The 27,101-nt window shown below is 46.0% G+C and overlaps 2 protein-coding genes across 2 annotated transcripts; both read left to right on the top strand.

Moving 5' to 3' along the window:
* Positions 1–11,583: 11,583 nt before the first annotated feature.
* On the top strand, positions 11,584–12,942 carry LOC112675414 (stereocilin-like; the record flags this gene model as incomplete). Its single annotated transcript, XM_025472026.2, has 2 exons — positions 11,584–12,388; positions 12,479–12,942. Coding segments are annotated over 2 exons (834 nt in total), but the record flags the coding sequence as incomplete, so codon positions are not given.
* Positions 12,733–27,067, top strand: STRC (stereocilin). The gene is made up of 27 exons (XM_025472027.2): positions 12,733–12,736; positions 13,415–14,688; positions 15,690–15,752; positions 15,851–15,961; positions 16,129–16,295; positions 16,491–16,677; positions 16,796–16,911; positions 17,108–17,288; positions 17,640–17,822; positions 18,098–18,136; positions 18,319–18,486; positions 18,646–18,711; positions 19,122–19,250; positions 19,568–19,626; positions 20,428–20,551; positions 20,677–20,789; positions 22,348–22,483; positions 22,900–23,096; positions 23,295–23,385; positions 23,595–23,751; positions 24,387–24,556; positions 25,133–25,288; positions 25,666–25,808; positions 25,980–26,128; positions 26,379–26,476; positions 26,572–26,719; positions 26,910–27,067. Exons 1-27 carry the CDS (start codon positions 12,733–12,735, stop codon positions 26,996–26,998), a joined length of 4,518 nt encoding a protein of 1,505 aa, XP_025327812.1. The 3' UTR covers positions 26,999–27,067.
* Positions 27,068–27,101: the final 34 nt, after the last annotated feature.

The following is a 27,101-nucleotide window of genomic DNA, read 5'->3' as shown; positions in this document are numbered from 1 at the left end:
CTTAGTGGTCTATCTGTGAGACATAGAGGATACCAAAAGGTATAAAGTCAGGCGAAAAAGTTAGTTCAGATGCCAGTGGGGCCCATGGTCCTTTGCTTTCTGCTCTTCCCACAGCTCCTGAATCTCACTTTTTCTTGACTTTGTCATTGTAACCCCCACCCTTCCAACCTCTATGTCCTGACAGAGTCCTAACTTTACCATCTCCCTCCCTGATGGGTACAGGCTTCTGGAGGTGGGAGGGTAAAGAGATCCCAGAAGCTATAATGTAAGTAATTGAAAACTATTGTTTCCATTGCCTAGTCTATGAACATTGCTTCTCCTATGCACTATTAACTTTCATCAAACATTGGGGTGCCTGGAGGACTCAGTTGGTTAAGCCTCCAACTCTTTTTTTTTTTTTAAAGATTTTATTCATGAGAGACACACAGAGAGGCAGAGACATAGGCATAGGGAAAAGCAGGCTCCATACAGGGAGACCGATGTGGGACTCCATCCTGGGACTCCAGGATCACACCCTGGGCCAAAGGCAGATGCCCAACTGCTGAGCCACCCAGGCATCCCAAGCCTCCAACTCTTGATTTCTGCTCAGGTCTTGATCTCAGGGCCATGGGATAGAGTGCCGTGTCGGGCTCTGCCCTCATACAGAGTCTGCTTGTCCCTCTCCGTCTGCACCTCCCTGCCACTCATGCTCTCTCTGTAGAATCAATCCTTTTTTCTTTTATTGTTTTGTTTTTTTTTAATTTTTTAAATTTATTTATGATAATCACACAGAGAGAGAGAGAGAGAAAGGCAGAGACACAGGGAGAAGGAGAAGCAGGCTCCATGCACTGAGAGCCCGATGTGGGATTCGATCCCGGGTCTCCAGGATCGCGCCCTGGGCCAAAGGCAGGCGCCAAACTGCTGTGCCACCCATGGATCTCCCCCCCTTTTTTTTTAAGAGTCCCTTTATGGGGTACCTGAGTTACTCAGTCAGTTAAACATCTGGCTCTTGATTTGAGCGTCCAGCTTCAGTTCAGGTTATGATCTCATGGGTCCTGGGATCCAGCCCCTCATTGGGCTCCTCGCTCAATGGCAGGGAGTCTGCTCAAAGATTCTCTCCCTCTGCCCCTCCCCCCACTCATGCACCCTCTCTCATTCTCTCAAATTTGAGAGATGTGGCCTCGATTCCAGGACCCTGGGATCATGACCTGAGCTAAAAGCAGACACTTAAACAACCGAACCACCCTAAGTAAATAAATCTTAAAAAAGAAGGGTCCTTTTATTCCATTTCCTTGCTGTTGCTCCAGGCAGTGATGCTATGTAGGATTATTCAAATCAGTAACGGTCCCACAGATTTTTAGTGTTATAAGAGAGACCTCAGAGTTCATTTATTTCCCATCAAATCAGGAACATCTTTTAGAACATCACTGAAAGGGGGTACCCAACTGAAGCTTAACATTTCTTTATTAGAAGGGATCCCATTCCACTGTTGGATGACTCAAGTGTTTACAAATATTTGTTGTTAAATATTCTGTCATTTACTATGTGCTTAACATGCATTAGGACATAATATATATATATTATATATATTCATACATAAAAACACTGAGTTGTACACTTTTATTTTATTTATTTTTTATGATAGTCACAGAGAGAGAGAGAGAGAGAGAGGTAGAGACATAGGCAGAGGGAGAAGCAGGCTCCATGCACCGGGAGCCCGACATGGGATTCGATCCTGGGTCTCCAGGATCGCGCCCTGGGCCAAAGGCAGGCGCTAAACCGCTGCGCCACCCAGGGATCCCTGAGTTGTACACTTTTAAATGGTGAATTTTATATAGATTAGATGTAATTTTTTAGAAGATTTTATTTTTATTTGAGCCCCAACATAGGGCTCAAACTCATAATCCCAAGATCAAGAGCCACATGCTCCATGGACTGAGCCAGCAGGTGTACCTACATCTCATTTTTTTAAAAGATTTTATTTATTCATGAGAGAGAGGCAGAGACACAGGCAGAGGGAGAAGCAGGCTCGCCAAGGGGAGCCCGATGCAGGACTTGATCCCCTGATGATGGGATCACGCCCTGAGCCAAAGGTAGATGCTCAACTGCTAAGCCACCAAGGCGTCCCTAGATCACAATTTTTAAAATGAAGATTGTCTAAAACCAAGAACCAACATTATGTTACAAGGAAAATGACTGTATTTTAGTCATTCCTCACAAAATTAAAAAATGTTTTTTAAATGTTTTAAAATAAATGTTAATATATAATATTGTATTAAAAATCCTATCATAACAAATAGGGCATACTATTTGGAAAGAAGAGAAGGATGGTTTAAACAGGTGAAAGGGATTAAGAGCACTTCTCATGATAAGCACTGAGTAATGTATAGAATTGTTGAATTCTATTGTACACTTGAAACTAATATAACACTGTTAATATTTGAACTAAAAAAATAAAAATTTAAAACAACAGTAATAAAAAAACAACAAAAATCTACTTGGAAAGAAAAACTAGAGGGGCGCCTGGGTGGTTCAGTCAGTTAAGTGTCTGACTCTTGATTTCAGCTCAGGGTTGTGAGATTTAGCCCCGAGTTGAGCTCCACACTCAATACAGAATCTGCTTGAGATTCTTTCTCCCTCTCCCCTTCCCTCTACTCTCTTGATCTCCCAAATAAATACAAAAAATCCTTAGAAAAACTAGAAATATTTTTAGACACAATTGTATACCTAGAAACTCCAAAAGAATAAACTAGAATTAGAGATAACAAAGGATTTCCACTAAATACAAATAGAGGAGGGATGGAGACAGAAACCTGGGAAACAGGAACATTTATGGGATAGGAAGAAGAGGAACCGGAAAGAAGCCTGAGAGGGAAGAGCTGAAGAGACAGTGGATAATCATTGTAATGCCCTTAAAGCCAAGATAGAATTTCAAGAAAGAGATGGTCCAGTCAGATCTGGATTGGAGCATCCATTTAGCCTAGTAATCAGAAATCAATAAACCTTATAAAACAGAGCAAGGAAATATTTTTAATAAATCTTACATATGCTATCCACACAGTAGATGCTCATTGAGCAGCATCTTTGAGTAGCTTTGCTCAGAGTGAATCTGAGGATCAGCAGAATTGGCTTCACTTAGTAACTTGTTGGAAGTGCAGAATCACAGGTCCCATCCTTACGGTCTATTGAATCAAGTGTTAAAGTTCCCAAAGCACTTCTTTATATGTATTTAACAACTTCCCCTCTTGGCTCTCTATAGCTGACTTTTTCAAATGAGTGGTCTATGCTGCTTCATTCTTTAACTGCTTAATGAAAATGATCTGGTTTCAATTCTACCAGAATTGAAGTTTATTCAACAAATACTTGTTGAGTTCCTATGTTCCAGACACTCTTTTAGGCATTAGGATATATCCATGAATGAACAGGACAGAAATCCCTGCCCATCCCGACTAGTTCTTCATAAGATCACCAGGTAATAAATGATAAGTTCAATAAAGACTGATTTTACCTCCTCCCATTTCCCCCCAAATTATCCTTTTAGCAGCCCAGAGCCATGTGATAATAACTGCACAAACCAAAAACAAGCAAAACCTTTTCCGACTAAATAAAAATATTCTCAGGTTGAAAAATCAAGCCTCACTGGTCATGAAGCATTATGCTTCCTCTTCCTTTTTATCCTTGCCCTGAGTATTCTTGCCATAGGAATCCCCCACTACTCATAAAGAAGAGATCAAAGCTCTATGCCAGATAATAATGAGCGTTCTTCAGGAACATTTTGCAAGTGATGTTGCGACTTAGATATTGTTGTGATATAACAAAATTAAAATTTTTTCAAATATGGTTTGTATTGTGCTTTTATTTTAGTATATGTGTTGCCAAAGCGAGCACTTGTGCTTTTATTTTAGAACATAGTTTTCCCCCTTTGATCTCTAGTTATTACTTACATCTTCAAATACAATACTGGAACTCAAACCAATGTGTTGCCACTTGGAGGAAAAGTTGTTTGTTTTGTTATAGCATAAAGTCTATAAAAAAATAACCCAAGAAAGAAAGAAAAAAAATTATAATAAGAGTACAGCTTCTACCTATTGTATTACCATAATAACTTTTATTTTTTAATGTTCAACATGGATTATTGGTTATGAATCTATATTAGTTTTGCTTTGTTATAATTTCTCCATATGCTATCACTGTGTCTTAAATTTAATATGAAAGTTTTAAGTTTTTAAAAAATTTATTTTTTAAACATTTTTATTTATTTATGATAGTCACACACACAGAGAGAGAGAGAGAGGCAGAGACATAGGCAGAGGGAGAAGCAGGCTCCATGCACCGGGAGCCAGACGTGGGATTCGATCCCAGGTCTCCAGGATCGCGCCCTGGGCCAAAGGCAGGCGCTAAACCGCTGCGCCACCCAGGGATCCCAAAAACTTATTTATGTATTATACTTTTTTCTTTGTATTATACTTCCAAAGTTTTAAAATGTCAGACAATCAGTAGGTCTCAATCCACCTCATTTCTTGAGCTTTTGCGCTAGTTGGCTTAATGTTCACAAAGGGATTCATTTCTCTTTTCAACAAAAGTTTTAATGTTCTTTACATCCTAGCTATGATGTTCAGTTTTGAAGACAGAAAACTGTTCAGTGTATGAATGCAAGCCTTTTTAAAGGCCACTTTTGGAGAGATTTCTATTTTTTACCATGACAAGTAGAAATCTTCACAATGTTAACATTTGTATTCTTCTTATTTAGGTGACTTACGGTGGGATGAACATTTTCAACTTTTTTTTTTTTTTTTTTTTTTTTTACAGAAAGCACACGTGTAAGTTGGGAGGGAGGGGCAAAAGGAAAAGGAGAGAGAGAATCTTAAGCAGGCTCCCCACTCAGAGCAAAGCCCAACACAGGGCTTGATCTCACAACCGTGAGATCATGACCTGAACCAAAATCAAAAGTCAGACACTTAACTGATGTAGCTACCCTGGGGTGCCAAACATTTTTAACTTTTTGTTTTAAAATAATTTGAGATTCAGAGATGAGATACAAATGTAGTGATTATGTACCTGTCACTTAGCTTTCTCTAATATTAACATCTTTTTAAATTTTATTTTTTTTGTTCATGAGAGAGACTGAGAGAGAGGCAGAGACACAAGCAGAGGGAGAAGCAGTTTCTCTGAGGAGAGCCGTACGTGGGACTCGATTCCAGAACTCCAGGATCACGATCTGAGCCAAAGGCATACACTTAACCATTGAGCCACTCAGGTGTCCCTCTAATATTAACATCTTACATAACCAAGATATAATAATTAATAAATTAACATCGGTAATATGCTATTAATTTAGGTAAGGACTTTACCAGAATTTCATCAGTTTTTCCAACAATGTCCCTTTTCTGTTCTGTGCCAGACCAAGATTTGACATTGCATTCAGTTGTCACGTCTCTTTAATCGCCTATGGTTGCCATAGTTGCCTTAATCCCTCCGTATCTTTCAAGACCTTGGTATATTTGAGGACTTCTGGTCAGATATTTTGCAGAAATGGTTCATCTGTTATTTTCACAGATTATTTTGAGGTTTTGAACTTTTAGAAGAATACCATTCAGGAGAAGCGGCCTTGTCAGCACATCACCTCGGGAGGTATATCATAGTGATATATGTTAAAACTGGTGATGTTAACCTTGATCCCTTAGTCAATGTGAAGGCAACCAGGTTTCTCCACTATGTAGTTAACTTTCTCCCCCTTTATAATTAATAAACACTTGGAAGGAGATACTACAAGGTTATGCAAGTATCTTGTTTTTTCTTAAACTTTTCCCTACTAATTATAGTTCATCAGTGAATCTTGTTTGCAGTAATTACTAAGGTGGTGTTCTATTTTTCTTGTTCCTTCTGTATTTATTAATTGGAATTATTTTTGTAAAATATTGTCCCATCTCTGAGGTGAACATTTTAAGTCTTTTTTTAAATTTTTATTCATTTATTCATAGAGACACAGACCTTAGAAGGAGAAGCAGGCACCATGCAGAGAGCCTGACATGGGACTCGATCCAGGGTCTCTAGGATCACACCCTAGGCTGCAGGCGGCACTAAACCGCTGAGCCACCAGGGTTGCCCTTAAGTCTTTATCTTAGTAGAAGTAGCAATTTCATCACCATGGTAGAGTTCATAGTCCGTATAATATAGGCCAGGAATGTGTAGGTAGAATGAATTTATTTATTTGACAAATTCTTTGCTTAATACTATGTGCCAGTAACTGTTAGGCACTTGGGGTAGAACAAGGCATAGTCTCTTCTCGAGACCTTATATTCTGGTCTAATATAAGATGATACTTAGATTTCTGTATTGAAGACTAGGTAGATTGCTCTGAGCATATGACATATGACTCCACAAAAGCCTTCATAGGGTCAAATAATACTTTATCTGACTGACTAATGTCCCTATTTTTAATCTTCTCCTCGGTGAGGACAAACTGGACTTCCTCCCCTTAACCTCTGTGTCTGTCCCCTCAACATTTCTAACCAGATGTCTTCACTGCTTCACTTCCTCCACCCAAATTTCACACTGATTTCTCTTGTTGGCCAACCACAACATGGAGCCATACAGGGAAAGAAATTCTGGGAAATGTTTCCAGTTTAGCTAAACTGACAAAGTTCAAAACCGCTATAGATCATTTGGCCATTGCACTTTCATTGACATTTTTTCCTCCTTTGGCTTCATGACACCACTCCCTTCAGGTTTTCCTTTGGATTGCTTCCCTTCCACTTTTGTTGCTAGCCATCTTCTTCCCAAGCTTTTAATGTGTGTCCTCAGCCATTTTTGCTTCTTATTCTACAAACGCTCACTAACTAGTTTTGTCCACTTTAATGGTTTCAACTGCTATTTGTATGCTGATGACTTCCAATTCCATTTTCAGCCCAGATCTCTTAGAAACTCCAAGGAAAATATTCATTTGTCTATCCTTAGGGATTTCATTTGTATATCCTTAGGTACTTCATTCCTAATATGTCCAAAACTGAATGATTACCATTCTTTCAAAACTGGTCTTCCCCTTCTAATCCCAATAAGGACCGCCAAGCAATTTCCCTAGGTTAGAGAAGTGCTCAGTGATCCCTTCCCTACTTTACTTAACTAGTTTCATGTTTTTTTTCTAAAAATCTTTCACTTAAAACACTGCTTCTTGTACTGGTTTTGGTATGAAGATTCTTAGTTGCAAAAAAAGAATTCATCTTGAGCTAGTCTAATCATAGTAGTAGTAACATTTAGTAGATCTGTACCAATGCCTGGCACATCATAGGTACTTTATTTATTTTTATTTTTTTTAAAGATTTTATTTATTTATTCATGATAGACACAGAGAGAGAGAGAGAGAGACAGAGACACAGGCAGAGGGAGAAGCAGGCTCCATGCAGGGAAGCTGATGCGGGACTCGATCCTAGGTCTCCAGGATCACACCCTGGGCCGAAGACAGGCTCTTAAACCGCTGAGCCACCCAGGCTGCCCCATAGGTACTTTAAAATGCAAGGGAATGGGGGTGGGTGGCTCAGCTGGTTAGGTGTCTGATTCTTGGTTTTGGCTTAGGTTCTGGTCTCAGTGTTGTAGGATCAAGCTCCACCTGCCTCCACCTCCCCACCCTCACCCCCATCAAGCCCTGCATCAGGGTCTGTGCTCAGAGTGGAGTCTCTGCTTAAGATCCCCTCTCCATCTCCCTTTGTTCACACATGTGCATGCATGCTCTCTCTCTCTCTCTCTCTCAAATAAGTAAAGTAAATCTTTAAAATGCAAGGGAATTGGGGAGCCTAGGTGGCTCAGTCAGTTAAGCGTCTGCCTTTGGCTCAGGTCATGATCCCAGGGTCCTGGGATTGAGCCCACATCTAGCTCTTTGCTCAGTAAGGGGCCTGCTTCTCCCTCTTCCTCTGCCTACTGCTCTGCCTACTTGTGCTCTCTCTCTCTCTCTCTCTCTCTGTATGTGTGTGTGTGTCAAATAAGTAAATAAGATCTTTTAAAAATAATTAAAATAAAATCTTAAATAAAATAAAATGCAAGAGAATGAACATAATTGGATTGATGAGTAACATCTCCATTTTACAGATGAGTGAATTATAGACACTTCTGATTATAGGAGTAATACATGATAGAATGGGGACCTAGACTTTAAGGCCTAATATCAAAATGCAAACATAATTTAAAAGTATCTTTTTTTAAAAAAGACTTATTTATTTATGTTTATTTGTGATAGAGAGAGAGAAAGAGGCAGAGACAGAGGAGGAGGGAGAAGCAGGCTCCATGCTGGGAGCCTGACGTGGGACTCGATCCCTGGATTCCAGGATCGCACCCTGGGCCAAAGGCAGGTGCCAAACCGCTGAGCCACCCAGGGATCCCTAAAAGTATCTTTTAAAAATTTTATTTATTCATGAGAGACACAGAGAGAGGTAGAGACACAGGCAGAGGAAGAAGCAGGCTCCATGCAGGGAGCCCAATGTGGGACTTAATCCTGTGACTCCAGGATCACGCCCTAAGCAGAAGGCAGACGATCAACCGCTGAGCCACCCAGGCATGACAGTTTGTCATTTCTGTCTCTCTATTTGATCATTTATAGATTGGAATTCTTCTCACTCTTACTGGACTCTACCAAACTGAAATTGACCATCCAACAACATGTGTTTGAACTGTGCAGGTCCAGCTATACACTGTTTTTTGTTTTGTTTTGTTTTTTAAAATACAGTACAGTATTGTAAATGTATTTTCTCTTTCTTATGATTCTGTTAATATTTTCTTTGCTCAGTTTATTAGAAGAATTATATATAACATATATAATATATAGAATATGCATTCATCCATGGCTTTTGTTGTTGGTTAGGCTTCCAGTTAACAGCAGGCTATTGGTAGTTAAATTTTTGAGTAGTTAAGATTTTTGACTATACAATGTGGGTTGGGGGGTAGTGCCCCTAATCACCAGCACTGTTCAAGGGTCACCTGTATAAGGTAATCTGCTTATATCAAATAGCTTGATATATTAGCTATAAATCCTAAACACTTTACCCTCAGTTGGCACATAGTCTGAATCCTTGTTGGCAACAGGATTGCTTAACCAACTGCTTGCTCCATCATCACGTGGACTGCCAAGAATTTCCCAGCCTGGGTTGAGAGAGTACTCATTGCTCCCCTCTCCAGTTGAGCCAACTAGTTTCATACTTGTTCTAAAGATCTTTTACTCAAGACACTACTTCCTGGTAAGAATGTCTGTATCCTATAGGGCTCTTTAGTTTCAAATAAAATAATTCATATTGAACTAGTCTGACAACAATAGTACTAACGTTTAGTAAATGTTTATTTTGTACCAGTGCCTGGCACATGATAGGTGCTTACTTTTTGTTGGATAGATGCCACATGCTGTGCTAAGTACTTTAAGTGCATTATCTAATTTTATCCTCTCAATAACTCTATACTAGTATCTCTCCTTTTTATAGAAAAGAACATTATGACACAGAGGTTTAGAAATTGCTCACAACACACAGCTAGTAAACATAGGAGCCAGGATTTGGATCCAAACCATCTCAATTTTTTGCTACACTATTAGCAAAAAAGGAGAATTTATCATTGAGGATCATTATGGAACCAAGGGCAGAAATTCAAATTCCAGGATGGGCTGGAACCAGAAGATAGAAAACTATAGGGAATCCAGGTCATATTCCTTGCTTCTCCTCTCTGCTTTCCAGACTGGATGTGGTAACTTTGATGGGCAAAGGGAAAATATTGACAAAGGGATGCAATAGATCATTTTACTGATTCTGACTTTTTATTTGCCTTGGAAAATCCTAGCACTGTCCTCAATTCTGGAGGCCTGGCCAAGTTATTCCACTTGGGGTGTGTGTGTGTGTCTCAGTTTCCTCATTTATAAAATGAGAAGTTTTTACCACAGGATCCCTCAGGTCCCTTCCAGTTCTAAAATTCTGTGATCTTAAGTGAACCTTCTAGGGCAGAAGCTCGTTAATAATAGATTTGAATGTGTGGGTTTGGGGGATAGAATAGAGGAGGGTTCTGAGGAAAGAAGGACAGAATAATGGTTTAAGTGGAGCCTCAGTGTTGAATTACTACTGAGAGCTGGTATCAGGTAAAGGCCTTTGGGGATATATAAATGGAGGACAGAAAAGACTTCTCTCCTTGGCCAGACTAGATTATTCTGAGTGGGATCTTTTTGATCTATGAGCAGTACTCTCTCTCTCTCTGGGTGTGTGTGTGTGTGTGTGTGTGTGTGTGTGTGTGCATGAGTATGTGTGCGTGTGTGCATGCATGTATGTGTGGGTGTGGGAAGTAGCCCTCTTGCACAGTGATTTAATCTGGTTTATCTCTTTTCTCAGCTTAGAATTTTCTATGGGGCTTTCATCTAGGCCACAGGAAGAGAGCCAGAGGGCAAACTCAAACGTTTGAATAGCCCAATGAGCAAGTCGTGCATCCATAAAATGAGAGGTATAGTCTATGTAACCTCTGAAGTCCTGCCCCATTCTTCACATTTTGTGGTTCTAGGTAGTGGATCGAAAGCAGCTCTCCTCTTGTGAATGCCATGTCCTTGGACCAGAATTTGGTCTTTATTCTTCCTCTCCGTTTCTACCTGGCTGCCCAGCTCCTTTCTTCCTTGATTCCTTCAAATCCTACTTACTTTTTAACTCCTTTGGACCCTGTTTTCTTATATTCTGCACCCCCCAGCTGGTTTCTGGATCTCCATTTCCATGTCTGCCCACTCCTATCTGCATCCTGGCTCTTAACTATCTCCTTGGGCTCTCCAAGAGCCCCCTGGAAATCCCCTATCTCTGGGCCCTCTCTTAGAAGTACACCTTTTTCCGAAGCCAAAGGATCAGGTATTCAGTGGCTCAGGTGACAAACCTGCTGTCAGGTTACAGATATTGTTTCCTGAAAGACCACACTACAGTGTCAGTGGCAACTCAGGCTGCCTGCAGTGCCCTGCCCTCACCTGGCTATCCCACACAAGGTGAGAACAACCAGAACTCACCTCTTACCAGTGCTCATCTGGAAACATGGCTCTGAGCCTCTGGCCAGTGCTGCTACTGCTAACGTGTGCAGGTGAGAGGAAGAGGGAGCAGGGCTGGGGATGAAGGGGATGGTTGCTGAAAAGAGACTTAAGAATGCAGAGATTAACTGGTTTCTATAAAAGATAAAGGAAGACAGGCAGAGACTAGAGCTAGGGAGAAAGTGAGGGTGAAGAAAGCAGGTCAAGACTTACTATAGGCTGATTCAGTAGAGGGAATCAGCTCACCATCCCCTTTGCCTCATATTTATTTATTTATTTATTTATTTATTTATTTATTTATTTTTAAGATTTTATTTTTTATTTATTCATGATAGACATAGAGAGAGAGAGAGGCAGACACAGAAGCAGGCTCCATGCTGGGAGCCCGACGTGCGACTCGATTCCGGGACTCCAGGATGGAGCCCTGGGCCAAAGGCAGGCGCTAAACCGCTGAGCCACCCAAGGATTCTCCCCCACTCTTTTTTTTTTTTTTTTTTAAGATCGCCTCATCTTTAGATCCAAGCTAGGACCAGGTTCCAGGGCAGGGCTGAATTGGGTTCTAGGCTCTTTCCCTTTAGTGATCTCCCATTTCTCTCTTTACAGCGACTCTGGTCTCTAGTGGGATTCAGTCCCTGGACCCTGATCTCTCCCTCCTGAAGTCATTGCTCTCCACTATGGACCAGGCTCCCCAGGGGTCTCTCAGTCGCTCACAGTTCTCTGCATTTCTGGCCAATATTTCTTCTTCCTTTGAGTCTGGGAGAATGGGGGAGGGACCTGTGGGGGAGCCCCCACCTCTCCAGTCCCCTGCCCTCCGGCTCCATGACTTCCTAGTGACACTGAGAGGCAGCCCAGACTGGGAACCAATGCTAGGGCTGCTGGGGGATGTGCTGGCACTGCTGGGGCAGGAGCAGACCCCCAGGGACTTCCTGGGGCACCAGGCAGGTGTGCTGGGTGGACTCGCAGAGGTGCTACTAGGAGCCTTAGTTCCCATAGGACCCCCTACCCCTACCCGGCCCCCCTGTATCCGTGATGGGCCCTCTGACTGCGTCCTGGTGGCTGACTGGTTGCCTTCTCTGCTGTTGTTGTTAGAGGGTACACGCTGGCAGGCCCTGGTACAGGTGCAGCCCAGTGTGGACCCCACCAATGCCACAGGCCTTGATGGGAGGGAGCCAGCACCCCACTTTTTGCAGGGTCTGTTGGGTTTGCTCACCCCAGTAGGGGAACTGGGCTCTGAAGAGGCTCTTTGGGGAGGTCTGCTGCGCACAGTGGGGGCCCCGCTCTATGCTGCCTTCCAGGAGGGGCTGCTCCGTGTCACTGATTCCCTACGGAATGAAGTCTTCTCCATTCTGGGGCAACCAGAGCCTGATGCCAATGGGCAGTGCCAGGGAGGTGAGTGCTGCTAGGTCTGGGGCTGGGCTGTGGCAGGGCAAAGAAGGGGTGAGATTGGGGTAGTCTTCTTTCTTACTCTTTCCTTCCTAGGCAACCTTCGGCAGCTGCTCTTATGGTAAGTAACTCTCTTACCAGGAGAGGAGTTCTGATTGGGCCTGGGAAGTCATCAGACTCCAGAGTAGAGGAGGAAACTGATGGGAGGGGGGTTGTTTGGTGGTTTTGGAATGTGACTATCTGGGTTGGTATCCCAGCTCTACTTTTGCCTCAGTTTCCCCACTTATAAAATATAGATAATTATTAGCTACCACAGAGTTGTTGAAAGGGATTGAACGGGTTGAGACCGTATGTGTAAGCCACCTAGAACTGTGCTTCCCGCATAGTGTTTAATAAATGTTACCTAATAAAGATGGACTATGGAAAGAAAGGATGAGACTGGATTCTTCTGTCCCTTACTATTTCAGTATACGTGCTACTGAAGTGAGCACTTTTACTATTCAATACAACAGTGCCAGAGCATAGTTAGACTTACTCAGTTGCTGGGCAGATTTCCTGATATGAGGCCAACCAAGGGTTGGATTTAAGCTACCTAAAAGCATATGAAGAAAGGAGAAGGAAGGGAGCCAGGTGGACAGAGGGAACTCCAGCTGGGCTGCTCCTAGATGATTCTGTGCTTTGACAGGACAGATCTCTCTCCCATTTCCACCATTCCAGTATTTTTAAAAAGATTCTATTTATTTATTCATGAGACAGAGAGAGAGAGAGAGGCAGAGACACAGGCAGAGGGAGAAGCAGGCTCCATGCAGGGAGCCCAATGTGGGACTCGATCCCAGGACCGTGGGATCATGCCCTGAGCCAAAGGCAGAAGCTGAACCACTGAGCCACCCAGAGACCCCCGACCATTCCAGTATTTAAACCAGTGACACCTATGCTCCCAGGGACCTTTTTGAAAAGCCTATGCTTGCCACCTCCACGCAGGGCTCTGGGCCAGGGTCAGAATGTTCAACTGGACGAAATGTGACTGACCAGATGCTGCCTCTACACCCAGGGGCATCCGGCACAACCTTTCCTGGGATGTCCAGGCGCTGGGCTTTCTGTCTGGATCGCCACCCCCACCCCCTGCCCTCCTCCACTGCCTGAGCACGGGTGTGCCTCTGCCCAGGGCTTCCCAGCCCTCAGCCCACATCAACCCTCGCCAACGGCGAGCCATCTCTGTGGAGGCCCTCTGCGAGAACCACTCAGGCCCAGCGCCACCCTACAGCATTTCCAACTTCTCCATCCACTTGCTCTGCCAGCACGCCCAGCCTGCCACCCCGCAGCCCGCTCCCAGCACCGCTGCCGTCTGCCAGACAGCCATGTGGTATGCAGTGTCATGGGCACCAGGTGCCCAGGGCTGGCTACAGGCTTGCCATGACCAGTTTCCTGATCAGTTCCTGGAGGCAATATGTAGCAACCTCTCCTTTTCAGCCCTGTCTGGTCCCAATCGCCGCTTGGTAAAGCAGCTCTGTGCTGGCCTGCTCCCACCCCCCACTAACTGTCCTGAAGGCCTGCCCCCTGTTCCCCTCACCCCAGAGGTCTTCTGGGGCTGCTTCTTGGAGAATGAGACTCTGTGGGCTGAGCGGCTGTGTGGAGAGGCAGGTCTGCAGGCTGTGCCCCCCAGCAATCAGGCTTGGGTTCAACATGTGTGCCAGGGCCCTACCCCAGATGTCACTGCCTTCCCACCCTGCCATGTTGGACCTTGTGGGGAACGCTGTCCAGATGGAGGCAGCTTCCTGATGATGGTCTGTGCCAATGACACCATGTACGAAGCCCTGGTGCCCTTCTGGCCTTGGCTAGCGGGCCAGTGCAGGATAAGTCGAGGGGGCAATGACACTTGCTTCCTAGAGGGGCTACTTGGTCCTCTTCTACCCTCTCTGCCACCACTGGGACCATCCCCCCTGTGCCTGGCCCCAGCTCCCTTCCTGCTTGGCATGCTATCCCAGTTGCCACGCTGTCAATCCTCTGTGCCAGCCCTTGCCCATTCCACACGCCTGCACTATCTCCTGCGCCTGCTGACCTTTCTCCTGGGTCCAGGGGCCGGAGGGACCGAGGCCCAGGGAATGCTGGGTCAGGCCTTGATGCTCTCCAGTCTCCCAGACAACTGCTCCTTCTGGGATGCCTTCCGCCCAGAGGGCCGGCGTAGTGTGCTGCGGACAGTTGGAGAGTACCTGGAACGGGAGGAACAGCTGACCCCACCGGGCTTTGAACCCACTGCCAGTCCCAGCTCCGGTATAACCAAGATGGAGCTGCTGGCCTGCTTCAGCGTGAGTGATCCGCCAAGTCGAAAACCCCTGGAACAGAAGGAAGGGCCTCCAAATGAATTCTTTAATACTGAGAGGATAATATATAATATAATATACTGGCTTAAGCACATAGCTCTGGAGTCAGTCAGGCTTGGGTTCACATGATCAACCTTGGACAAGTTATTTAACCTCTCTGGGCAATATTTTTTTGATCTACAAATGGGGGAGAATAATATAATAATGATAATAATGATGCCACTTTTTTAGGGTGGCTGTAAGGATTACATAAGATAATACATGCTGTGGAATTATGTATCTAGAAGGATATATAAGATGCAATAAATTTTATCATGTTTTTCTTTCTAACCTTTTGACTCTCCCCCTTTCTGCTCCAGGAAGGAAAACGATCAAGTTGGAGGGTTCTAATTCTGTAGAATTAGAAATTGAGAATTGGAGGCTGGCAAAATATAGGAAGATAAGGCAGAAATGAGAAAAATTCAGGGCAATTACAAACTGGAAGACTTGGAATCTGGGTTCAACTATGTCACATAATAGTGCAGTGTTAGGCAAATAACTTAATTTAGGTTTTCTGGGTTTCTGTGTCTTCTCTGTAGAGTGAAGGGGCTAGAATATATAAATACCATAATTCATTCACAGTTCCATGTTACAAGTAAGGTACTGTGCTAAGTTCTGTAGGATATGGGAAGAATCCTTACTCCATGTTAGGACCCATCTTTCTCAAGCCCTACATCCAATGAAATGAGATTAGACAGGTTCGTAGTAATTTGGTTCAGATCTCCAAGTACTTATTTATTAAGCCAGCAATGGACCTGGCATGGAAAAGGATACAGGAGACATTAGAGACATCATCCCTGGCCTAAAAGAGTTTAATATCCGAGGAGACACACATACTAGCTTCAGAGGAAGGACAAGCATCCTAGCAAGTGGAGTTGGAGTGCCTGGGGAAGCTTCAGGAGGAACAGAGGAGACAGCTTTTGGCATCTTGTCTGTCTCCCCACCAGCCTGTGCTATGGGACCTGCTCCAGAGGGAGAAGAGTGTTTGGGCCCTGCAGATTCTAGTGCAGGTAACAGACGGAGGGGCACATGGGTGGACTGGGTAACAAGCATGGCCTGAGGCTGCTGCCCAGTGAGGCCTCTTCCACAGTAACCTCTCACCCCCTAGGCATACCTGCATATGCCACCAGAAAATCTCCAGCAGCTGGTGCTCTCAGCAGAGAGGGAGGCTGCTCAGGGCTTCTTGACGCTCATGCACCGTTCCTGGGCCCAGCTGCAGGTGGGCATTGAGAGAAGGGGAACAAGGGTGGAGGGAGAAATCTGGGAATCAAGAATACCTGGAGCCCAGTGTGCAGAGGGCTTGCCCAGTTGAAGGAGGAACCTGAGAGGAGATGGCAACGATACTGAGTATTTCTTGAGCCAGCATCCATTTCTGTGTCCCCACAGGTACCACCATCAGAGGAGCAGGCCCTGGGTCGCCTGACCGCCCTGTTGCTCCAGCGGTACCCACGCCTCACCTCCCAGCTCTTCATTGACCTGTCACCACTCATCCCCTTCTTGGCTGTCTCTGATCTGATGCGCTTCCCACCATCCCTGTTGGCCAATGATAGTGTGTAAGGACCCCACACCACTCCTGATCCTGTCAGGGTCAGACCAATCCAACCAGCCTAGAGCAGCCCCTTACTGAGATCCTCTCTGTTATAGTTAGGGAGAGTCTCCTTCTTGTCTATGACAGTAGGGCTGCAGAGAGCCAGGGGGGACAACAGTTTGGAACAAGGCCAAGGGCTAAGACCCATTACTCTCCCCAGCCTGGCTGCCATCCGGGATTACAGTCCAGGAATGAGGCCTGAACAGAAAGAGGCTCTTGCAAAGCGACTGCTGGCCCCTGAGCTATTCGGGGAAGTGCCTGCCTGGTCTCAGGAGCTACTGTGGGCAGTGCTGCCCCTGCTTCCCCACCTCCCTCTGGAAAACTTTCTGCAGCTCAGCCCTCATCAGGTATGATGTGATCATCTTAACGTGACTAGCCCAGGAGTCAATAGCATGTCTCCTGGTGAGCTCCTCCCCACAAGTGTCCCACAGTGACCCCAACACAAGCTGGCCCTCCTCATCTCAGATCCAGGCCTTAGAGGATAGCTGGCCAGCAGCAGGTCTTGGGCCAGGGCATGCCCGACATGTGCTACGAAGCCTGGTGAACCAGAGTGTCCAGGATGGAGAGGAGCAGGTACGCAGGTGAGTGGTTGTGGGACCAGTAATGAAGGCCAAGCTACCATGGTGGGTTTGGGTCCAAGGGAGGAAGGGGCAACAAAGTAGGCAGTGGCCCCCAGCAGTATAAGACTCCAGGACAGAGGCCTATCTATGGCACCCATATTTCTTAGTTTAGTGGTCAGAGTGCCTACTCTGTGTACCAACATGGTCCCCACCTTAGTGCCAGCTTCTGTGACCACATGAAGGCCAGCTTCGATGCCCTTCTCAGGCTGGGGCCCCTCGCCTGTTTCCTGAGTCCAGAGGAGCTGCAGAGCCTGGTACCCTTGAGTGATCCAATGGGGCCAGTAGAACGGGGGCTGCTGGAATGTGCGGCCAACGGGACCCTCAGCCCACAAGGACGGGTGAGCTCCTTGGCAGAGGCCTACAAGACTCCAGGCTTTCCTTGGGTCTGTGTCAAAGACTGGTCCGGTCATCTCAACCAAGTTTGAGCACCACAATGCTAGCCCTCCCCTGACCTCTGCCTCCTCTTTTCCTTTGTCCATGGTCATTCTTATCTGTTAGCACCTCTTCCTGACCCTATATTCTATGACACCCCAAACATACCCTTTGACATCTTAAACCCAATCTGTCCCTATACCATCCTTGGTTCTAAGCCCTAGCCCAGGCCCTGGGAAATCCAGATGTGGGATTAGACAAGAAGCTTAAGGTTCACTTGTCTTTTCTCTCCAGTCCCAAACCTTCTTTGGTTACAGGTGGCATATGAACTCCTGGGAGTGTTACGTTCATCTGGAGGAGCTGTGCTGAGCCCCCTGGAGCTGCGAGTCTGGGCCCCTCTCTTCCCTCAGCTGGGCCTCCGCTTCCTGCAGGAGCTGTCAGAGCCCCAGCTTAGAGCTATGCTTCCTGCTCTGCAGGGAACCAGTGTCACACCTGCCCAGGTGGGCCTATCTCACTATCTGGCATCTATCCTTCACCCCTGGGAACCAGGGATACCATCAGGTCCTCTGGAGCCCCCTTTCTCTCTGTCCCAAGGAGGACTACCTTATCCCCCTTTCTCTGATCAAGAAGAGCAGAGAGCCAGGCTAGTCACGGGTGTGGGGGGGTGTGTGTACAGAGGGAGCTAGAAGTTTTGGAGGGTAGGCCCTGGGGACTTGTTTAAAAACCTGGCTGCCAGGACCTGAGAGCTGTTGATTCCTGTCCTATTCTACTTTAGGCTGTTTTACTGCTTGGGCGGCTCCTCCCTAGGCATGATGTGAGTAGCAGCAACTTCTCAACATCCCCCAGAGGTTCCTGTCCCCCTTTCCCTGGCCCCTGCATCTACCCCCTTTCTTCCTGCTAAGCTCCTCATACTTGCCGCCTTGCTATACTATGATTGTTGTCTTCCCTACCACCCTGCCTCTCTTCTTCAGGACTCTTGTCTCTCTTGCTCCCCAGCTTTCCCTGGAGGAACTCTGCTCTTTGCACCCTCTGCTGCCAGGCCTCAGCTCCCAGACACTCCAGGCCATCCCTCGGCGAGTTCTGATTGGGGCTTGTTCCTGCCTGGCCCCTGAACTATCACGCCTCTCAGCCTGCCAGACCGCAGCGTTGCTGCAGACCTTCCGGGTATGGGAGTAGCAGGGAGGATGAGACACTCAGGGATGTGGGCTCTGGGTAAGAAGGAGGGCATCTTCCCTGTGGCCAGGGAAGGCCTCCCAAACCTCAAACCTCCCCACTTCCTTACACACACACTCACACATACACACACTGCCAATTCTCATGCAGGTGAAAGACGGAGTTAAAAACATAGGTACAACAGGTGCCAGCGCAGCTGTGTGTATCCCTGGTCAGGTATGTGTGGGATCTCCCAGCTAAACTCCTTTCCATGTCCCAAGGCAATTTCCTATGGCTGGTGCTGCCTCACACACTCCCCTGGCAGTGGCCCTGAGAGTCCATGTTGGTTCTGTGCCCACCAACACATTAGCAGCTCTGATCCATACTGGCCCAAAGCTGGAAGGGTCTGAGAAATCTTCTAGGCCTGCTTTCAGAGAAAGAGAACAAAGCTCAGAGAGACTAAGGGACTTTAGTTCAGCAGGTGCCTAAATAGCAGCAATACTTGAGCACAGCCATCTTTTATATAAAGGTTCTCAGGTGTGCACTGCTCTAGTGGCACATGCCATCTACCCTTATCCTAGCTTTGGTCCCTTCCTGATCCTGTGGTGCCCCTCTTACCTATCACTACACTGCTACAAACCCCACAGCAGCCCATCCCCACCACTTGGCCAGACTGCCTGCTTCCCTTGCTCCCACTAAAGCTGCTGCAGCTGGACTCCGCAGCTCTTTTGGCTAACCGAAGGCGCTACCGGGATCTGCCCTGGTCTGAGCAGCAGGTAATTCTCCCCACTTACCCCAGAACTACCCTCTGTGTTCCATCTCTTTTACACATCAGCTCTAAATTGGGTACATTATCCCAAGCATCCTTTATAATGTGATTTGCTTTGCTCTTTCCTTCTGCTCGCTCTCTGTCTCTCTCTCTCTCTCTGTCTTTCTCTCTCTCTCTCTTTCTCTTTCAGAGAGGAGTGTGCATTTGGGAGAGTAGGAGGCTGGTGGGACCCACAGGGTGAGGAAGCAGGATGGGGTCCAAGGCCCCTTAAGTCCTTGGGTAAATATCTCTGCTGGGGAGCTGCTCTTCTTTTTTCTCTTGTAGGCACAGTTTCTCTGGAAGAAGATGCAAGTGCCCACCAACCTGACACTCAGGAATCTTCAGTGAGTAGCTTGTGCTGAGCAGTGAGTTTAATTTGACTAACATTTTTTTGAGCACTTAACCATGTGCCATATACCACAGGATAAGCAATGGGAGATGTGCAGATGAATGATGCATAGTCCCAGTCTGTGGGCCTTCTCTTGGCTCCTCCTGCCTTTACCCTCTTGCCCTCCCACAGCATCACACATATCCTGACTGGTTTAAGGAATACGGAAAACCTGGGTTCAGTGCCAGCCTGAACATGTATTAGTGATCTTGGGCAAGTCACTTAACCTCTCTAAGCTTCGGTTTTTTCTTCTGTAGAATGAGAATTAAAATAGTACCTACCTCATAGGATGTGGTTGTGAGGATCAAATGAGATAAGGCATACAAGGTACTTAATATAGTGCTTGGCCCCATGCAAGCTCCCAATAGACATTTGCTGTTGTCAGTTTAGTTCAAAGTGACCTCAGAACCACGACTAAGCAGTAATAAACAAGAATAAGTAAGTGTCACCTAACTCCCACCCACAGTAAAAGAATCACAGACTTCAGAATCTGAAGACGTAGCTCTAGATTCAGTTTATCATGTTTGTAATAGAATGATGTTGAGAATATCAAACTTGACTTCTGTGAATGTTTCTTTTCCTCTCTGATAAGCAGTGATGATGTGAGGAGCCAATGAGAATATCTATGGAAAAAGATTTCTCAAAACTATAAATTACCATAAGTGAACATCTGCACTTGTGTCGAGAGTGTTGATACAAGGAGCAGACAGACCATGGCATGTGTTGAATGAGCATCTATCTACCCACACATCTACAGGGCTCTGGGCACCCTGGCAGGGGGCATGTCGTGTGAGTTTCTGCAGCAGATCAACTTGATGGCAGACTTCCTTGAAGTAGTGCACATGATCTATCAGCTACCCACTGGGGTTCGAGGGAGCCTGGTGAGAGGGGTGCTTAGTTGGAGCAGGGAGGCATTAGTTGGAGCAGGGAGGCAGGAACCCTGGGTACAGAATCCAGTTCCTGTGCTTAACTCTGTCCTGACTTGTTTCCTCACCCTACCCTATAGAGAGCCTGTATCTGGGCAGAGCTACAGCGGAAGATGACCATGCCAGAGCCAGAGCTGGCAACCCTGGGGTCAGAACTGAGTGGGCTAGACACCAAGCTACTTCTGGATTCACCGTAAGTGCTATGACTACAGATTCTGGCTTCTTAAAAGTCTCAACTTGAGGTAGAAGATCTGCCCTTAGGAAGTGCCCTTAAGGTAGTGGTTTTCTGTCTGGTGGTACCCTGACATCAATGATAGCCCAAAGTGGAGGATTCTATTCAAAATTGCTCTATGTTTTGACTGGCTCCCAGAACATGGCCTCAACATGGGACAGCTGAGGGTGCAGGCAACATTGTGATGTGGCCTGCCAAGCAGTCATAATATAATAGAGGCCACATTAATAGAGATAGAATATCCAAACTGAGGGAGGCAATGGTCCAATTCTGCCCTAGAGGATTGTAGTGTGCTTAAGCAACATGTTGTCACTGTGTTCAGTGGCATACAGAAAGAGAATATGTATGAGATATGGTAAATGCCTTCAAATACCCCAAAGGCTACCAAATAAAAGATACATTGGCATGTTTCTGAATGGCCGTATTGGGCATCACAAGGACCAGTGGATAAAAATCAGATTTTTGCAAAATATAAGGAAAATTGATGTAGTTAATTCCCAACATCAACTATTCAAGAGCTGTTCAAGCCTAGGCTGGATGGTCCTGTGGCAGGAATGTTGTAGAGCATGTTCAAGTGTGGCTGAGGATTGTGGGGAGAGAAAACTCATAAACCTGAGTCCTCCTGACACAGACTCTAGGAGTTTATGAGTATCTCTCACATAGGCTTCTTTTTCCATTTTACCCTCATCCCTACCCCATTGCCATCTGAACTGTAAGTCAGGGTAGAAAAAGGATCGTGTTAGTCTTTCTAGGGATGAGGTGATGGTAAAAGCACTTGACTCCATCCATTTTTATAGGCCTTTCCACAGATTTTGGTGTTTGTGCTACGTGGCCTAGTTCCAGTTCCAGAATTGGCAACCCTAGATAAGAGTATAAAATATCACTTCTGATTTTTTGGGCAAAGGGACCTTAAAAAAAGCCATTCAAATCTGTTTAAATTTATTGGTTTGTGGAGATAAATTAGAATTCCAAGGACCTAGATAAGGTGAAAGATCCTAGACCATGAGCTGGAAGACCTGAGTTCTTCATTTATGAAAGAGCGGTAAGAAAAATACCTGTCTTACCTCAAGATTTTGTCATAAGGATCAAATGAGAGAACACCAAGAAGAACTTGGTAATCTGTGTAGCACTATGCCAATAAGAGAGGACCTCCTCACAAGTAGAGGAAGGGTGCCACTGTGGAAAAGAGGAATTGGGAGTAAGATCCCACCAACTCTGTGAGCCTGTTTCCTAATCTATAAAATGGGGGGAAATTTTAATGATATTTAATATTTGGGGCTTTTGGTTCCATGAGATGGTAGACTCATTGGTCATTTCTTCTCAGGAAGACTAGAAATATGTCACTCCTATTGTTCTCTCCCTTTAAACACTATGGTGGGAATTGCATCTGGAGCAATTTAATATCAGATCCTGTCTAGGACCATAAGGTTTGGTCTGATGTGTCTGGGCAATATGGCATTCTGTGGTCCCTTTTCAATAAGGTTCATTTCTGAGTGCCCCTGTTGTCAAATTGCTATAGGATCTATTTGATGGATAGACTGTCCAATGAATCTATTATGTTGATGGTGGAGCTGGTACGAAGAGCTCCAGAGCAGCTGCTGGCACTGACCCCACTCCACCGGGTAGCCCTGGCAGAGAGGGCACTACAAAACTTGGTAAGAGTCCAACCTACCAGACTCAGAGCTGCTGCCTGGACAATTTTTACCTCTCAGACAATGCTCTCTGTCTTCTAGGCTCACCCCCACTCCTTTGCTGCTAAACAGGTTCTTGTCCACAAGGCCCTAGCCCCTAGATCTACCTTTAGGTTTCATTCCTTGGAATGGAATGCCTTCATATTTCTTGTCCACATTCATTGGAGTCCTAGAAATCCCTTGGATTCCATCTCCTAGCCTTTTTGCCTCCTCCTATCTGGGCTCATTATTTAAGAAAGTGAACAATGGCAGTGAATATCATAGGGTCTTGAGTTGGGAGATGGAGGGAGAGAAAAATCAAAGGTTTTGGTGTCTTGATCAAAGAGTCTGGTCCTCTGAGTCAAAAATGCATTGTCCCAAGGCCTGATGTCCCTCTCCAGGCTCCAAAGGAGACAACAGTCTCAAGGGAAGTGCTGGAGACCTTAGGTCCCTTGGTTGGATTCCTGGGGATAGAGAGTACACGACGGATCCCCCTACCGATCCTGCTGGCCCATCTCAATCAGCTGCAGGGCTTCTGCCTAGGAGAGCCATTTGCCACAGAGCTGGGATGGCTCCTATCACAGGAGCCTATTCTGGGGTATGAAACTTTGGGAATTTCCAATTCTATCTCATCCTATACCCACCCTCTTAACCACCATCATCAGTAGCAGCTCATTCAATATGCTCAAGGTTCCTTGGAACCCTAAGTCCCTAGTCCTAGCATGTCCCCTTTTCCCCTTCTTTTCCCTCACAGTTCTTTCAGCATCTCAGCCCCTATCTTCTTCCTGTCCCCTAGGAAGCCAGAGTTGTGGAGCGAGGGTGAAGTAGAGCAAGCTGGACGCCTAGTACTCACTCTGTCTACTGAAGCTATTTCCTTGATCCCCAGGGTGAGGTGAAGGAAGAAGGGAGGGAGTAAGAGCAAAGGGGACTGGTGACCTGGTTCTGGGGAGCTGAGGCCAAGGAGGCTGAGGGCAAGGGATGTGAAGTCTGAATCTGGGGGAAACTGCTAAAAAGAAACAGGACTTTGGAATTACAGCTCCACAGCTGGCCCTGACCTCCCCAGGTCTCTGCACCCTCCATCTTCCTTCTCACACAGGAAGCCTTGGGCCCAGAGACCCTGGAGCGGCTCCTGGAGAAACAGCAGAGCTGGGAGCAGAGCAGAGTTGGACAGCTATGTGGGACGCCACAGCTTGCTCCCAAGAAAGCAGCCTTGGTAGCTGGGGTTGTACGACCTACTGCAGAAGATCTCTCAGGTGAAACTACCCAAATATTCATATGTCTATCAGGGTATATAGGAAAGAGTTTCCAGCAATGTAATCAGAAGTCTGGGCTCTAGGAATGCTGTGCCCTTTGAGCAGATTTGCACACTTTCTGCTCTCTGGGCTTGGGTTTTTTAATCCATAAACCACAGTGGTTAGAGTGATGATCTTCAATGTCTTTTCTAGTTCTAGGGTTCTATAGCTCTGGAAATTTAGAACCCATTGCATTTTTAGCCCAGGACTTCCCTTTTCCTATTCTCTTATCCCTGTTAACAGTAACCCAGCTCTAGGCTTGGCTCAATGCTAGAGCATGAAGCTGTCTGCTGGGAAGATGCTTAGGATGTAGGAAGGAGACACTGTGGGGCCAGAGACCTAGGATCTGATCTAGACCTGCCATGAAACCCTTAGGAAACCCCCCTCAGTCTTCCATTTATATGAGGGGCTTGTCCTCTCTAGTCACTTGCTCTAATATCCTTTGAGTCCTATAATTCTCACAATATAGTAATCCTTTGGCCCCTACTGTCCACATTGCCCTATCCAAAGGTTGGAGGAGTCATTCAATCTATAGATATCTCTCTGGGTATAGTTTAATTCTACACTGACCCCCTATGCCTGCCTTCCCGCTTCAGAACCTGTGCCAAATTGTGCAGATGTACGGGGAACATTCCCAGCAGCCTGGTCAGCAACCCAGATTGCAGAGATGGAGCTCTCAGACTTTGAGGACTGCCTGGCATTATTTGCAGGAGACCCAGGACTTGGTCCTGAAGAACTACGGGCAGCAATGGGCAAGGCAAAACAGGTTAGGGATGGAGAGGCCAACATGAGGAAGCTGGTTGGGTATGGTATGGGACACAAGAGAATGGATAACTGGGTAAGAAGTGGGAAAAATAGGAGATTAAAGAATTAGAGTTTGGATCCTGACTAGGAAGTCAGAGGGGATGAATATAGAGGAAAGGAAGCTAGTACAGTGGAGAGAGGGAAGAAAGCAGTGGTTACCAAAATTTACAGTGTATCAGAATTATCCAGAGAACAGGTTTTTAAAATGCTGATGCCAGGGTCCTGTGCTAGACTCACTGAAGAATCTTCTGAGAGCTCTGGGCATCTGCATTTTAACAGGCATTCCCACTGAGTCTGGTGTACACAAAAGTTTAGAACTCATGGACTAGAGTCTGCTATTCTTCCCTAGCATCTTTCAGTAACACCTTGGAGGAACATTAATCCAATCCTCATTTTACAGTTGAGGAAACTAAAGATCCTGAGAGGCAAATAATTTGCTTACAGTTATACAGCTAAGGTCAGAGACATGATTAAGATCCATCATTCTGACTCCTAGACCAATGCTTTTCCATTCACATTGTTCCTCTCTTTTTCCTAGTTGTGGGGTCCTCCCCGGGGATTCCGTCCTGAGCAGATCCTGCAGCTGAGTCGGCTCTTAATAGGTCTAGGAGAGCGGGAACTACAGGAGCTGATCCTAGTGGACTGGGGAGTGCTGAGCACCCTGGGGCAGATAGATGGCTGGAGTTCTATCCAGGTAACACCTTCCCTTTTCCTACTACTTTCCAAATGTCCATTCCACAGAGCCTGGCCCCCAGGTCACCTAAAGCCCAAGGAATTTTTTTCCATCACCCTGTCTGGCCATTCTTTCTATTTTTAAATACCCTGTACTTGTGGTGTTAGGGACTCTGTGATTGATTCGCTTTGAGGTCCTGAACATATAAAGCTCCCTCCTGCCTATCTTCCCCTGGCCTTCTCTTTTTTGGATCCTCAACTTCCCCCATGGCTATTGGATCTTCAGGTCTTAATAATATAAGTATGTAATCCAGTAGCACTTGTCACTTCCCTAATCACTTCCTCATCCATGAATTCCCCATTTATTTCCTTATTCTGTGCCCTCCGTCCCCACCTCAGCTCCGAGTTGTGGTCTCCAGTTTCCTGCGGCAGAGTGGCCGGCATGTGAGCCACCTGGACTTCCTTCACCTGACTGCACTGGGTTACACGCTGTGTGGACTTCGGCCAGAGGAGCTACAGCATATCAGCAGTTGGGAATTTAGGTCACTTGTGAAGGGAAGGGTGTGGGTGGTGGTGACAATATAAAGATAGACTCATGGGGTTGTCCCATGGAGAAAGGGACCTCATTTGAAGCCATCTATATTCCCATCTCATAACTATGGACCCTATCACTGTGGCTGAATCTTTCTTCCTCCAATCCCACTTTTCCACAGCCAAGCAGCTCTCTTCCTGGGCAATCTGCATCTCCAGTGTTCTGAGGAGCAACTGGAAGTTCTGGCCCAGCTCCTTGTGCTGCCTGGTGGTTTTGGCCCTGTCAGCAACTGGGGGCCTGAGATCTTCACTGAAATTGGCACAATAGCAGGTAGGGAAGCTGGACCACTGCTGGTACTAGTTGTCAGTGGTTGGTTTTTGCAGGACAGCTGGATTGGGTGGAGGATTGCTCTGGAATTCTTAAGGTGGGAGTCTGAGAAGGTATTTAGAGGTTGGAGATGTGTTTGGAAAGATGTATGGTAGGGTATTTTGGGAAGTTGGAGAAGGTCTATAGGTTTGAAGAGAAGGGGGAAAGCCTATACAAGACAATGTTTAGATGCCTATCCCACTTGCTTCAACAGCAGGGATCCCAGACCTGGCTCTTTCAGCACTGCTGCAGGAACAGATCCAGGGTCTTACCCCTCTTGCTATTTCTGTCATCCCTGCTCCTAAATTTGCTGTATGTATTGATGGGCTGGGATGTGGGGTGACCAAAAAGAGCCAGGGCCCAGTGGGGGCTAGAGTGGTTATACCGATTCCTATCCTCACCCCCAGGTGGTGTTCAGCCCCACCCAGCTATCTAGTCTCACAAGTGTTCAGGCTATGGCTGTCACTCCTGAACAAATGGCCTTTCTGAGTCCTGAGCAGCGACGAGCTGTTGTATGGGCCCAGCATGAAGGGAAGGAGAGCCCAGAACAGCAGGGTGAGTTTTCCAAATGCATAACCTGACCCTCCAACTCCTGACTGAGGATCTGGCCTGGAACTTGGTGCTATCTCATAGAACCCACTCAGGGAGATCCCTGGTGTAAAGGGGTCTAGGCATATATTTTCCATATATCAATGGTTCCTGGGGAAAAGAGTTGTAATATTCCTCTCACTCTGTCTCATTATAGGTCGAAGCACAGCCTGGGGCCTTCAGGACTGGTCACAACCCTCCTGGGCCATGGCATTGACCATCTGCTTCCTTGGCAACCTGATATGAACCTGTCTCTACAGTTAAAGAGAGAGATTATTGAGAAAGAAACTTTAATAAAGTGCAAATGGAAACGCATTCTAATTATCCTCAGGGAGCCAATGGGGAATAT

Source organism: Canis lupus, chromosome 30 (genome assembly GCF_003254725.2).
Source record: "Canis lupus dingo isolate Sandy chromosome 30, ASM325472v2, whole genome shotgun sequence".
Taxonomy (NCBI): domain Eukaryota; kingdom Metazoa; phylum Chordata; class Mammalia; order Carnivora; family Canidae; genus Canis; species Canis lupus.
The sequence above is the reverse complement of the archived record's forward strand: the minus strand, read 5'-3'. Positions and strand labels throughout refer to the sequence as shown.

What these genes read in the sequence shown, in the direction of transcription:
- STRC (XM_025472027.2), top strand. An exon ending in AAGCTACTTCTGGATTCACC is followed by an intron (nt 20,790 to 22,347) that starts GTAAGTGCTATG and finishes AAATTGCTATAG; the next exon opens with GATCTATTTGATGGATAGAC. An exon ending in GGAGAGCCCAGAACAGCAGG is followed by an intron (nt 26,720 to 26,909) that starts GTGAGTTTTCCA and finishes GTCTCATTATAG; the next exon opens with GTCGAAGCACAGCCTGGGGC.